The sequence below is a fragment of the Myotis lucifugus genome, unplaced genomic scaffold (genome assembly GCF_000147115.1).
Source record: "Myotis lucifugus unplaced genomic scaffold, Myoluc2.0 scaffold_2775, whole genome shotgun sequence".
Lineage (NCBI taxonomy): Eukaryota > Metazoa > Chordata > Mammalia > Chiroptera > Vespertilionidae > Myotis > Myotis lucifugus.
The window spans coordinates 7,056-19,758 of NW_005873823.1; the positions used below are offsets into that span (position 1 = coordinate 7,056).

A 12,703-nucleotide genomic window follows, 5' to 3' on the forward strand; every position below is an offset into this window, starting at 1 on the left:
AGAGGCTGGTGAACACCAAGAGTTCCCTTATGTTAAAGACAGTCAGTTCAGCCTAAAATATTTCCATGTCTATTCTCATCTAATCCTCACCTACAAACCACACTAACCACAAAATCACATCATTCTGTAAAGGAGGAAACAGACCTTCAAAGCAGGTGTCAGAGAGGAGATTAGAATACAGATTGACTTAATTCCTGAGCCCAGCACTACACTATAACACTGACTCTCAACTGGGGTGACTTTCCCCCAGGGGACATTTCACAGTGTCTGCAGAGACTTTTGGTTGTCACAACAGAAGGATGCTGCTAATGGCATCTATTCGATAATATGTAGTAATATCTAGAGGCCAGGGATGCGGCTAAACATTCTACAATGTACAAGATAGTCTGCCACAACAAAGAATTATCCAGTCCCAAATGTTAGTGTTGCCAAGGTTGAGAAACCCTGCACTCCATTAAGCAATATCCCATAGAAGATTCGGTAAAAGTGATGAGTGAAGACAAAAGAAGGAAAGAAGAATGAACACGGAGGACTGAGGCAAATTGTCATGCTAGGTTATGGTCATCTCCAGGTAATCTTGGGAAGATCCTTAAAAGGCAGTATTTACAGAGGAAAAGGCCGTGGCTCTGGAATTGGTTCAATCTGGTTTTCAAAGCTGGTTGTATATTGACTGGCTGGGCTCGTGATGGTGAACAAACTGCTGAAACCCTTGGGACACAGTTTCCCCTTGGGGAAGAGGGCTCAAAATGGATGTCGTGCAATATTATTACAAGTATTAAATGTACATAGGCACCCCCAAAATTGAGAGACATCTTCCCTGAAAAGTTTTCAAAATTGGGTTTGGTTAGCAAAGAAAAATGGGGGAACAGATGTTGGAACAGAATCCAGCAATGTCTGTCACAGCTGTGCAGTGGAGGAAGGACTTGAAGACAGATCAAGCTGGATTCAAGTTCTTCCTCTAGCCCTTGCCTGCTAAGTGACTTCCACAGGTCTTCTAATTGCTCGGAACATCAATTTATTCTTATGAAAACTAGAAACCATGGACAATATAGAGTTGATGAAGATCAAACTAGATCCCTACATAGGTAACTAGATCACCACTAAATATAAAGCCGGGTCTCTAATAAAACCCCCACAAATATGAACTAAATCTATTAATCTCATATTCTTTATGTCACAGACACTGAAGCTATACAGTAGGTGAAAATTCTTTGCATCCCAAATGGAGAAGAGCTGCATATCAAACAGAGACAATAAAAAATACAGGGTTGAATGTAGAGCAGGGCCCCCTTCTCTGACCTCTTCTAGCACAGAAGCCACAGGATGTAACATATTACTACATATTACCAGTAACTATTCAAGATCCTCTTCGGCTATAAACTCAAACCACACTCTAAGTCTAACAACATATTCACCAATGCAATCCTCAAGAGCCATGTGTGGGGAGTTGTGGTGAGATGACCACCACAGTAGGTCAAGGTTTCTCACAGGAAGAGGAATAGAAGCTGGGAGTCTGTGAGATCCTGAGGCTGGAAGAGGTTGCAGAGCCTGCCAGCATCTATTCATTGAGTCATGGGTGGAAGAGCTGTGACCATACTCGCTCTGAGTGTAGTGCTCCCTCACTGTGCCCAAGATGCCTCCCATCGATTTTCTGTTGTTTATACACCCTCCGCTCAGGATTCTGCTGATGGACAGAAGCCTTGTAACACTCTTGATTAAGTAATTAACCTATAGGTGGAATGTATGTTAATAATTATGGGAATATGGAGAACTGTCCTTTCCCAAAGGAACAGCCAAGAGTCTGTCAAATTAATAGTTACTAGCTACAAAGTTCAGTAGAGTGGGTATCTTATTTGGAGAGGAAGCTATAGTGAAAGTTGATGTTGGTCTGATGTTTTCACAGCTGATAAATTCCCACTGTTGAAATGTTTCAGGTGCGGGCAAGATGGAAACCAACTTCGTCATCGCTCTGAATAGATCTAATGAGATGCTCCATGAGTCTACTGGCTACACTGCTGTGCAGATTGTCTCATTGGTGATTCAAGGGATCACCTTTGTTCTCGGCATCCTGGGCAATGGGCTTGTGATCTGGGTGGCTGGATTCCGGATGGCACGCACAGTCACCACCTTGTGTTACCTGAACCTGGCCTTAGCTGATTTCTCTTTCCTGGCCACTCTACCATTCCTCATGGTGTCAATTATCATGAAAAATCAATGGCCTTTTGGCTGGTTCCTATGCAAGTTAATTTACATTGTAGTGGACATTAACTTGTTTGGAAGTGTCTTCCTCATTGCTTTCATTGCTCTGGATCGCTGTATTTGTGTCCTGCACCCAGTCTGGACCCAGAACCACCGCACTGTAACTCTGGCTACAAAACTGATCATTGTACCCTGGATTCTTGCACTAGTCTTTACCTTGCAAAATTTCATCTTCTTGACTACAGTAAGTGATAACAGTGGGAATGTGTACTGTACTTTCATCTTTACAGATGACAACTTTTCATACCGTTGGTTGCTGGTGGGGGGCCTCATACTGAGATCTAGAGGGGTCATCCGGTTTGTCATTGGCTTCACTATGCCAATGTCCATCGTCGCTATCTGCTACGGGCTCATTGCTGTCAAGCTCGCTAAAAAAGGCATGATTAATTCCAGCCGTTCCTTACGGGTTCTCACTGCTGTTGTGGTTTCCTTCTTTGTTTGTTGGTTCCCCTTTCAACTGGTTGCCCTTCTGCACACAGTTTGGCTCAGAGAGATATTGTTCGGGAGTGAGTACAAAGTCCTTGGTATCCTGCTTAACCAGTGAGTTCCTTGGCCTACTTCAACAGCTGCCTCAACCCAATGCTCTATGTCTTCATTGGCCAAGACTTCCGAAAGACACTGATCCACTCTCTGCCTGCCAGCCTGGAGAGGGCCCTGACCGAGGACTCAGCCCCAGCCAGTGATACAACAATCAAATCTGCTTCCCCTCCTGCAGAGGCTGAGTTACAGGCAATGTGAGGAGGCAGGGGGACATTTTCAAGCTCTGCCTGTTCCTACCCTGATCCCGGTTCCACCTTCATATCACCTTGGGCCACAATGAGCCACTCATCATGACAACTACTTTGGTGCCCTCAGAATGGTCGGAAGAAATGGACTTACGGGTATTATTTCTGTCATTTTTGGCTTTGGCACCACAGCATATACCCTGGGGTTAGTGGAGGTGGTAAAGATTACAAGGGTAGAGAAGAGAAAGAGTGATGGGGAATCTATAAAGCTTAGATGAGAGAGTATATTAAGGGGACAACTTTGGTACCTCACCATTTAGTAAGATGTTTCCTATGGCTGTTTTGTAAGCATTTCTTATCAGACTACAGAATTCTTTTTCTATACCCAGCTTATAAGAGTTTCTTCCTTTTTAAATCATGAATCGCTACTGCATTGTATCAAATGCATTTCTGAATATGTTAAGATGATCATATTATATTTTTCCTTTCATTTACATAATAAATTATATTCATTTTTTATTATATTCTTATTGATTTCAGAGAGGAAGGGAGAGAGAGAGGGGCAGAAAGATCAATGATGAGAGAGAATCATTGACTGGGAACTGAGCCCACACCCCAGGCCTGTGGTCTGACTGGGAATCAAACCATAACCTCCTGGTTCATAGGTTGACGCTCAACCACTGAGCTACGCTGGCTCAGTGATTATATTCATTTCTGAATGTTAAAGTAGCCTTGTATTCCTAGAATAAGCCAGACTTGCTCATGATGTATTTTATATATTTCTAATAAATCTTACTTGACTGGTTTGGAATTCTGCATTTATGTTTATGTGAAGATTGGTCTGTTCTTTTGCTCTCCTCTAATGCCTGTGTCAGGTTTTACACCAACATATACTGGCCTCCTGGAAAGAGCTGGGAAGTGATTCCCTGATTCTTTTCTCTTGTGTTATATCTTTATAAATGTTTAGAGAAATTTACCAGTGAAGCCAGTTGGGTTTGGGGTTTTCTTTATGAGAAGGGTTTTAATAACAGGCTCTATTACTTGAGTAGTGGTTAGAATCTCCAGATTTTTCTATTCCTGTCAGTTTTAATCAGCTGTGACTTTCAAAAAATGTAGCATTTCATACAAAATATCAAACTTATTGGCATGAAACAGTATAACTATTTACAGAAATGGTATGGCCTCCTTTACATAATGACAGTATAAGCTCTCTGAGGGCAGGGATCTGGTCTGGTCTGTTCTGTTCTCTAATGAATCATGATAACCAAAGTGTAAAATAGTGTCTGATATGTGATATAGTGTCTGATGTGTGATAGATACTTAATACTTAGTTATTGAATTAATGAAACAATAAACAGTATCATGCAGGTGTCAAGTGAGAATCTTTGATGTCCAATTAAAATTACCTCTACACTCATGTCATGAATTGAGCCATGTCCAGTGAACTCTTATCCCCATGCCCACAATTTTTACAAATCCGCATTCTGTTTAAATTTTTAAGACCACCTCAGATTTTGACTTTCTATTTCAAATAAAGTACTCTGGCTGTTGACTGATGACTGTGTTTTGAAATAAAATCAATCCATAATGGCACTCAGCCTCTTTTCTTGCTTTCTTCAAATAATCACTCACAAATTGCCCTTTATTGTGTAAAATATATGCCTAACATATGGCAAAAAAAAATATTTATACTAGAGGCCCAGTGCATAAATTCATGCACTGGAGGGGGGGTCCCTCAGCCCAGCCTGACCCCTCTCACAGTCCAGAGCCTAAGGGATGGGAGGCAACCTGGCGATCAGGGGAAGGCAACGCCCCCATCACATCTCTGCTGCTGCCACTGCTGGCACAAGGGCACATGCCCAGGTTGAGGGCTCAATTCCCAGTAGGGGGCATGCAGGTGGCAGCCAATTGATGATTCTCTCATCACTGATGTTTCTATTTCTCTCTTCCTCTCCCTTCCTCCCTGAAATCAATAAAAATATACATTTTTAAATTAAAAAAACCCTACATCTATACAAATGAATCTTAGATATCATCTTGAGAAAATAAGACACAACAGCGTATAGATAGCATAATTCCATTTATATTTTTTAAAAGTTACACTATACAGGTTAGGGATATGTCACTATGTAGTAAAATTATAAAGGAAAAGTGATGAATTGGTCCCCACAATAGTCAAGATAGTGGTTACAAGTGGAAGGAAGGAGGAAAAGTGATTAGGAAAAGCAGGTTGTGGCTGATGGCTTGTGGAGTACTGATGTCTTCACTTGCTGGCGGTACATGGTTGTTTCTTTTACAAAAATGTATTGATCTTCATGTTTATCTTTTATCCACTTTTCCCCTTGGGTTTGGTCTAGTCCACATTAAAAAAAAAATAGTTCCATCAAATTTAGCTCCTTTTTCCTTAATACCAGGAGAGCTTCATAGCTTCTGGATTCAGGCTGCTTGAAGCAGGCAACCCATTCATATCAACACTGCAATTCTCTACATTGCACTTACTAGGACAGAGAGCAGACTGGTCAAAGGCAGCCTTAGCAAACAATCCTGGCTGACTGGCTTCGTTGTGTCCAAGGGCTAATGAAAACAAACTTAACAGAAACCGAGCTCCACCTTGTGGCTAAAATGCAAAGCAAGGAAATGGAAGTCTTGCTTCAGCCTCAGCTTCCTGACCTCATTGGGAGAGAGCCTCTAGGAATGCTTGATTAATTTCCCTGTGAGCCACCCCAGAGTGATTTCTATGTGCCTCTGAATAGAAGCTTTGTACTTTTTAAATCCAGGAAGTCCCCTTCAGCTGAGAACATACAGGACGAGTCTGGAGATCTCTCCTGTTGTCTCATCCCAGCCTAAGAATTACCACTGCTACTAGATCAAGAAAATCCAAGTAAAGTGCAAATGTTTCCTAATATGGGGACACTGTGGATTGGCCAACGGTATTTTTTCCTCACATTCCCATCTCAGGCCTCACCCAGCTCCAAACACCATCTAGGTACCTGTTTCCCACATGTTCATCTACAACTAACACTCCAGCAGGATTGCTTGGGGAGTATTTTTAAAATGTGGCTTAGGTTCGCCAATGATACATCTGATAAGGGGTTAATATCCAAAAAAATATAAAGAACTTATAAAACTCAACACCAAAAAACATACAAACAATCCAATTAAAAAATGGGCAAAGGATCTAAATAGACACTTCTCCAAAGAGGACATACTGATGGCCAATAGACATATGAAAATACTAGAGGCCCGGTGCACAAAAATTTGTGCACTCGGGCGGGAAGGGGGGTCCCTCAGCCCGGCCTGTGCCCTCTCGCAGTCTGGGACCCCTCGGGAGATAACGACCTGCTGGCTTAGGGCTGCTCCCGGGTGGCAGAGGGCAGGCCCAATCCCTAGGTGCAGCCCCTGGTCGGGCTCAGAGCAGGGCCGATTGGGGAGTTGGGCCGCCGCCCCCTGTCATGCACAGAGCAGGGCGGATTGGAGGTTGCAATGCCACCCTCAGTCACGCTCAGGGTAGGGCCGATTGGGGGGTTGGGGCACTGCCCCCTGTCACACTCAAGGCAGGGTCGATGGGGAGGTTGCGGCGCCACCCCCTGTCATGCACAGAGCAGGGCCAATCAGGGGGTTGGGGCACTGCCCCCTGTCACGCACAGAGCAGGGCCCATCAGGGGGTTTGGGGCTCCGTACCCTGTCACGCACAGAGCAGGGCCCATCAGGGGGTTGGGGAGCTCCCCCCTGTCACGCACAGAGCAGGGCCAATCAGGGGGTTGGGCGCTGCCCCCTGTCATGCACAGAGCAAGGCCCATCAGGGGGTTGGGGAGCTCCCCCCTGTCACGTACAGAGCAGGGCCCATCAGGGGGTTGGGGAGCTCCCCCCTGTCATGCACAGAGCAGGGCCCATCAGGGGGTTGAGGAGCTCCCCCCTGTCACTCACAGAGTAGGGCCGATAGGGGAGTTGGGGCACCGCCCCGTCACACACAGAGCAGGGCGGATCAGGGAGTTGGTGCGCCGCCCTCTATCACCCACAGAGCAGTGCCGATCAGGGGGTTGGGGTGCTGCCACTGTCACACTCAGGGCAGGGCTGATGGGGAGGTTATGGCTCTACCCCGTCACACACAGAGCAGGGCCTGTGGGGGGGGGCGGGGTTGGGGCGCCGCACCCTGTCACACACAAAGCCGCAGGGTGATCAGGGGGTTGGGGAGCTCCCCCTATCAGGCACAGAGCAGGGCTGATCAGGGGGTTGGGGCGCCTTCCCCTGTCACGAACAGAGCAGGGCGGATAGGGAGGTTGTGGCCCCGCCCCCTGTCACACACAGAGCCGCAGGGCGGTCAGTGTGTTTGGGCACTGCTCCCTGTCACGCTGATCCTGGTGCTGGGAGGCATATTATCCTTTTTCTATATAGGTTAGAGGCCTGGTGCACGGGTGGGGGCTGGCTGGTTTGCCCGAAGGGTGTCCTGGATCAAGGTGGGGGTCCCCACTGGGGTGCCTGGCCAGTCTGGGTGAGGGGCTGAGGGCTGTTTTCAGGCTGGTGGGTGACTGAAGCTCCCAACCGCTCCTTTTTTTCTTTTTCTTTTTTATTCTGGGCCAGCTTTAGCTCTGGCTCCAGCTCTGAGGCTTCTGCTGCTGAAAGCAAGTATCTGGTTTGTTTGGGTTCTATAATCGAAACACTGTATCAACTCCAGCTTTGAGATCCCGGCCTGCTGAAAGCAGGTTTCTGGGGTTTTGTTTAGCTTCTATATTTGTTACAATGCTTCAAACTGCAAGCTCAGAGGCCGGCAAGGCAGGCGGGGAACGTTGGTTTCCTCAGTCACTGAAGCAAGCAAGCCTCCTGTTAGCTTCCAGCTGCCTGGCTGCCGGCCACCATCTTGGCTGGCAGTTAATTTGCATATCGCCCTGATTAGCCAATGGGAAGGGTAGCGGAGGTACGGCTAATTACCATGTTTCTCTTTTATTAGATAGGACTAGAGGCCCAGCGCACACAAAATCGTGCATGGTTAGGGTCCCTAGGCCTAGCCTGGCCTCCGTCACATGGCCTCTGCCACCCTGTGACGCTATGTGAAGCTCCCCGCCCCAGCATGCTCCGTGATGCTCGCGGCCCCTCGACTGCTCCCCGAACCCCACAACTGCTCCGCAAGGTTCCCCTCACCCCTCTACTGCTCCGCAAAGCTTGCTGCCGCCCTGCAAAGCTTGCCGCTGGACGCTCTGCAAAACTCCCCCCGCCCCACCACTGCTCCAAGAGGCTCCCCACACCCCGCGACTACTTCGCATCATGAAACTCCCCCGTCCCACAACTGCTTGCTTCACTGCCGCCCAGGTTACTGCTCCACTAAGCTCATGGCCATCCCGAAAAGCAGCCCGCCACAGCTGCTCAACAGTCCCCAGTCTCGCCCCACCACCATCCCCCCTCATGGTGAGTAGCTCAGGAGCTAGGGCAGGTGGCGGGACCGAGAGGTGCTCCAAGCACTTCATGGTGACTGGTCGCCCGTTTGGTCGTGACAGCACCTAGCTCTTTATATATATTAGAATGCTCAACATCACTAATTATCTGAGAAATGTAAATTAAAACTACAATGAGGTATCACCTCACACCTGTCAGAATAGCTACTATCAATAAATCAACAAACAACAAGTGCTGGCAAGGATGTGGAGAAAAGGGAACCCTTGTGCACTGCTGGTGGGAATGCAGACTGGTACAGCCAATGTGGAAAACAGCATGGAATTTCCTCAAAAAGTTAAAAATGAAACTGCCTTTTGACCCAGTGATCCCACTTCTCGGTATAGATCCTAAGAATCTCGATACACCAATCAGAAAGTATGAATTTTTTTATGGAAAGTATATAAACTAAAAAAAAAAAAAATCACATGAATTTCTTTGTTGAATACTTGTATACAAAATTATACAAAACTTTCAGCATAGTTTTGACATCTGGAGCCATGCTAATGTTTTGCATACAAAAATAAATATAAACAAGCATGGGTAGAAAATTTCTAAAATAGAATATAAATATAAAATAACTAATTTAACTATATATTATTCATAACCACACCAAAGTGATTTTGGAAAATGTCAAAGTAACTTTTCAACACTGTATTTTAACTCTGCACCTCAACACTTGGGAGAAAAAATAACTATAAATGAAAATTAACTCTAGTGAGTAAGTTTTTCACAAAGTATGGATTAGCTACTCTAAAATTCCTTTCTGTGTATTCTAGGGGCTGAGAAAACAAGTAAATATTTTTAGAATAATGAGAGAAAGATCTTGACACTGTTGGAGAATAGAGGAACAACATGGAGAGGGGGAAGACTAGGATGAGTCCAAGGTATTGGATTTAAATGAGAATTAGCGGTGTGATTCATGGTTATATACATACACAGAGATATATAGGAGTGTGATTCCTAGTTTTGTCCACTGAGCCTAAAAAGCAATGACCTCAGTAGCAAGGGGGATATCTAGCACCCTGAACGTTGTTTCTAAATACAATTCTGCATCTTAAAAACCTAGGACACCTTGGAGAAATCACTGATTCCAGCACTGGGGCAAGGAAAATAAAGGCGCCTGGACCAGGCGTGTGGAAAATACAAAGGTACGGAGGTGAGCGTGGAGCCGGCTGGTGGCTGAGGGCGTGGTTGTCGTTTTCAATCAGGAGGGAGTCTCAGACTCTGAGCTCCAGATCCCGGCGAGTCTCTAGGGACTCAGACTCAAACAGGAGAAGCAGGATTGTCTGGCATCAGTCGGAACGAGAGGGCAGCTTTCTCTCTGAGGTTTGCAGCGGTTGCTGGGGTTCTGAGAAGCAGAGCTCTGGGAACGGGACTGAGAGCAGCCATAACCGCTCCCTCCGCCCGCCCTGCTGAGCCCGCCCCGCCCAAGCCCTGCACAGAGCCATTTGCCGGATAGCCTCAGGCAAAGGCTGGATTAGCGCCTCCCCAGAAGACAGACGTTTTCCACACAGCTGATTCCTACAGCCAGTCGGCCTGGTGGTCAAATCCCTCTAGTGTTAACTACAACAATTAAGGCTTGGCTAGAACAAGACTGCGCACAAAGACCACAAGGGGGTGCACCAAGAAAGCATAAAAGATGCGGAGACAAAAAAACATGACAGAAATGGAGGATATGGAGCTAAGAATCGCAATTTTGAGGGCTTGCTATAAACTTGAGCAGAGCCTCACGAAAACTAATGAGACCCTCGATGCTACGATAAAGAAATTAGAAAGTAAGCATACACGGACTGAAATAAAGAATATTATACCCAATAGCAGACCAGAGGAGCACAAGAATCAAACCAAAGATTCGACAAAAAACACCCAACTGGAAAAGCAAAATGAAAAAAGAATCCGAAAGTGTGAAGATAGTGTAAGGAGCCTCTGGGACAGCTTCAAGCGCACTAATATCAGAATAATAGGGGTGCCAGAAGATGAGAGACAGCAAGATATTGAAAACCTATTTCAAGAAATAATGGCAGAAAACTTCCCCCACCTGGTGAAAGAAATGGACTTACAGGTTCAAGAAGCGCAGAGAACCCCAAACAAAAGGAATCCAAAGAGGACCACACCAAGACACATCATCATTAAAATGCCAAGAGCAAAAGACAAAGAGAGAATCTTAAAAGCAGCAAGAGAAAGAGACTCAATTACCTACAAGGGAATACCCATACGACTGTCAGCTGATTTCTCAATAGAAACTTTGCAGGCCAGAAGGGAATGGCAAGAAATATTCAAAGTGCTGAATACCAAGAACCTACAACCAAGATTACTTTATCCAGCAAAGCTATCATTCAGAATTGAAGGTCAGATAAAGAGCTTCACAGATAAGGAAAAGCTAAAGGAGTTCATCACCACTAAACCAGTATTACATGAAAGACTGAAAGGTATCCTTTAAGAAGAGGAAGAAGAAAAAGGTAAAGATACAAATTGTGAACAACAAACATGCATCTATCAACAAGTGAATCTAAGAATCAAGTGATAAATAATCTGATGTACAGAATGAACTGGTGATTATAATGAATCAGGGACACAGAATGGGAATGGACTGACTATTCTTGGGGGGGAAAGGGGAGTGGGAGATGCGGGAAGAGACTGGACAAAAATCGTGCACCTATGGATGAGGACAGTGGGTGGGGAGTGAGGGCGGAGGGTGGGGTGGGAACTGGGAGGAGGGGAGTTGGGGGGGGGGAAGAGGAACAAATGTAATCTGAACAATAAAGATTTAATTAAAAAAATAAAAATAAAAAAAATAAAGTCATTAGGATGGGATCAGATCCAATCTGACTGGTGTCCTGGTAAGAAGAGATTAGGACACAGATACCCATAAAGGGACAACCATGTGACCACACAGGAAGAAGATGACCATCTACAAGCCACGAAGAGTCCTCAGAAGAAACCAACCCTGTTGACACCCTAATCTCAAACTTGCAGCCTTCAGAGCTGTGAGAATTAACTTTTGTTTAAGCAACACAGTCTGTGGTACTTTGTTATGACAGCCCTAGAAAACTAACATTCTGCTTCTCCTCATGAAATTCCATCTCCGTGATGGCCCTCAAATCTATCAAATTACAACAGTGTGGTGATTTTAAAGAAAATGGCCACAAAATCCTTTGGCACTTCTCCCACTGAGAGCTAGGGCCTCTTCCCTCTCTCCTTGAGTCTGGGTGGGGTTGGGACTACTTTGACCAATGGAATGAGGTAGGGATGATGCCGCATGAATACCGAGGCTAGGTCAGAAAAGGTCATGAAGCTTCTACTGGCTCTCCTGGAATAATCATTCTGCAGGAAGGCAGCCATCGTGCAAGAACTCTGGTTACCCCGAGGCCGCCATGCTTCAGAGGCCTTGTGTGGGTCATCCCAGTCCCAGCCTCGCTAAATGTTTGAGTCATTCCCACTGAGGCACAGACTCGTGAATGAAGGAGCCTGAGATGACTCTAGTCGGTCCGCTTCAAGTCACCCCCAAACCTTTGGGTCTTTGGCTAGAAACAAGCATCTCTTCTGTGCCTTGTTCTAATTTGCAGCCTACACAATTTATTAACCCAATAAAATGGTTGTTGTGTACATATAGATGCCTGTGCCCCAATATTTACACACACACACAGTGGGGAAGAACTGAGTTTCTCCCTACACAGTTGTTTTACATAACTATGTTTTTGAGTGGCTTATTATGTACTAATAATAACTGGAACCGCAATCAAGAAATGTGGGATTCATGCCCTGACCAATTTTGCTCAGTGGATAGAGCGTCGGCCTGAGGACTGAAGGGTCCCAGGTTCGATTCCGGTCAAGGGCATGTACCTTGGTTGTGGGCACATCCTCAGTAGGGGGTGTGCAGGAGGCAGCTGATCAATGTTTCTCTCTCATCGATGTTTCTAACTTTCCCTCCCTCTCCCTTCCTCTCTGTAAAAAAAAATCATAAAATATATATTTAAAAAATGTGGGATTCATAAAGAGTCCTCCTGCCCTGGCCACTGTGGCTCCATGGCTAGATCATCGGCCCGTCAACAGAAGAGTCATGGGTTCAATTCCTCATCAAAGGCACATACCTGGGTTGCAGATTCCATTGCATGTGTGGGGGCCAACCAATCAATGTCTCTCTCACATTGATGTTTCTCTGTCTCTCCCCTCTCCCTCCTTTCCACTCTCTCTAAAAATCAATAGAAAAATTTCCTCGGGTGAGAATTAACAACAAACAAACAAACAAAAGAGCCCTCCTTCTTTATTCATTCCCTATAGCCATCCAG

General features: G+C 45.6%; 1 protein-coding gene across 1 annotated transcript; it reads left to right on the forward strand.

Annotated features, from left to right (window-relative positions):
• The first annotated feature begins 1,945 nt into the window (after positions 1–1,945).
• Positions 1,946–2,997, forward strand: LOC102420863 (N-formyl peptide receptor 2-like). The gene is given in 2 exon segments (XM_014450589.2): positions 1,946–2,792; positions 2,795–2,997. Coding segments are annotated over 2 exon segments (1,050 nt in total).
• The last annotated feature ends 9,706 nt before the right edge of the window (positions 2,998–12,703 follow it).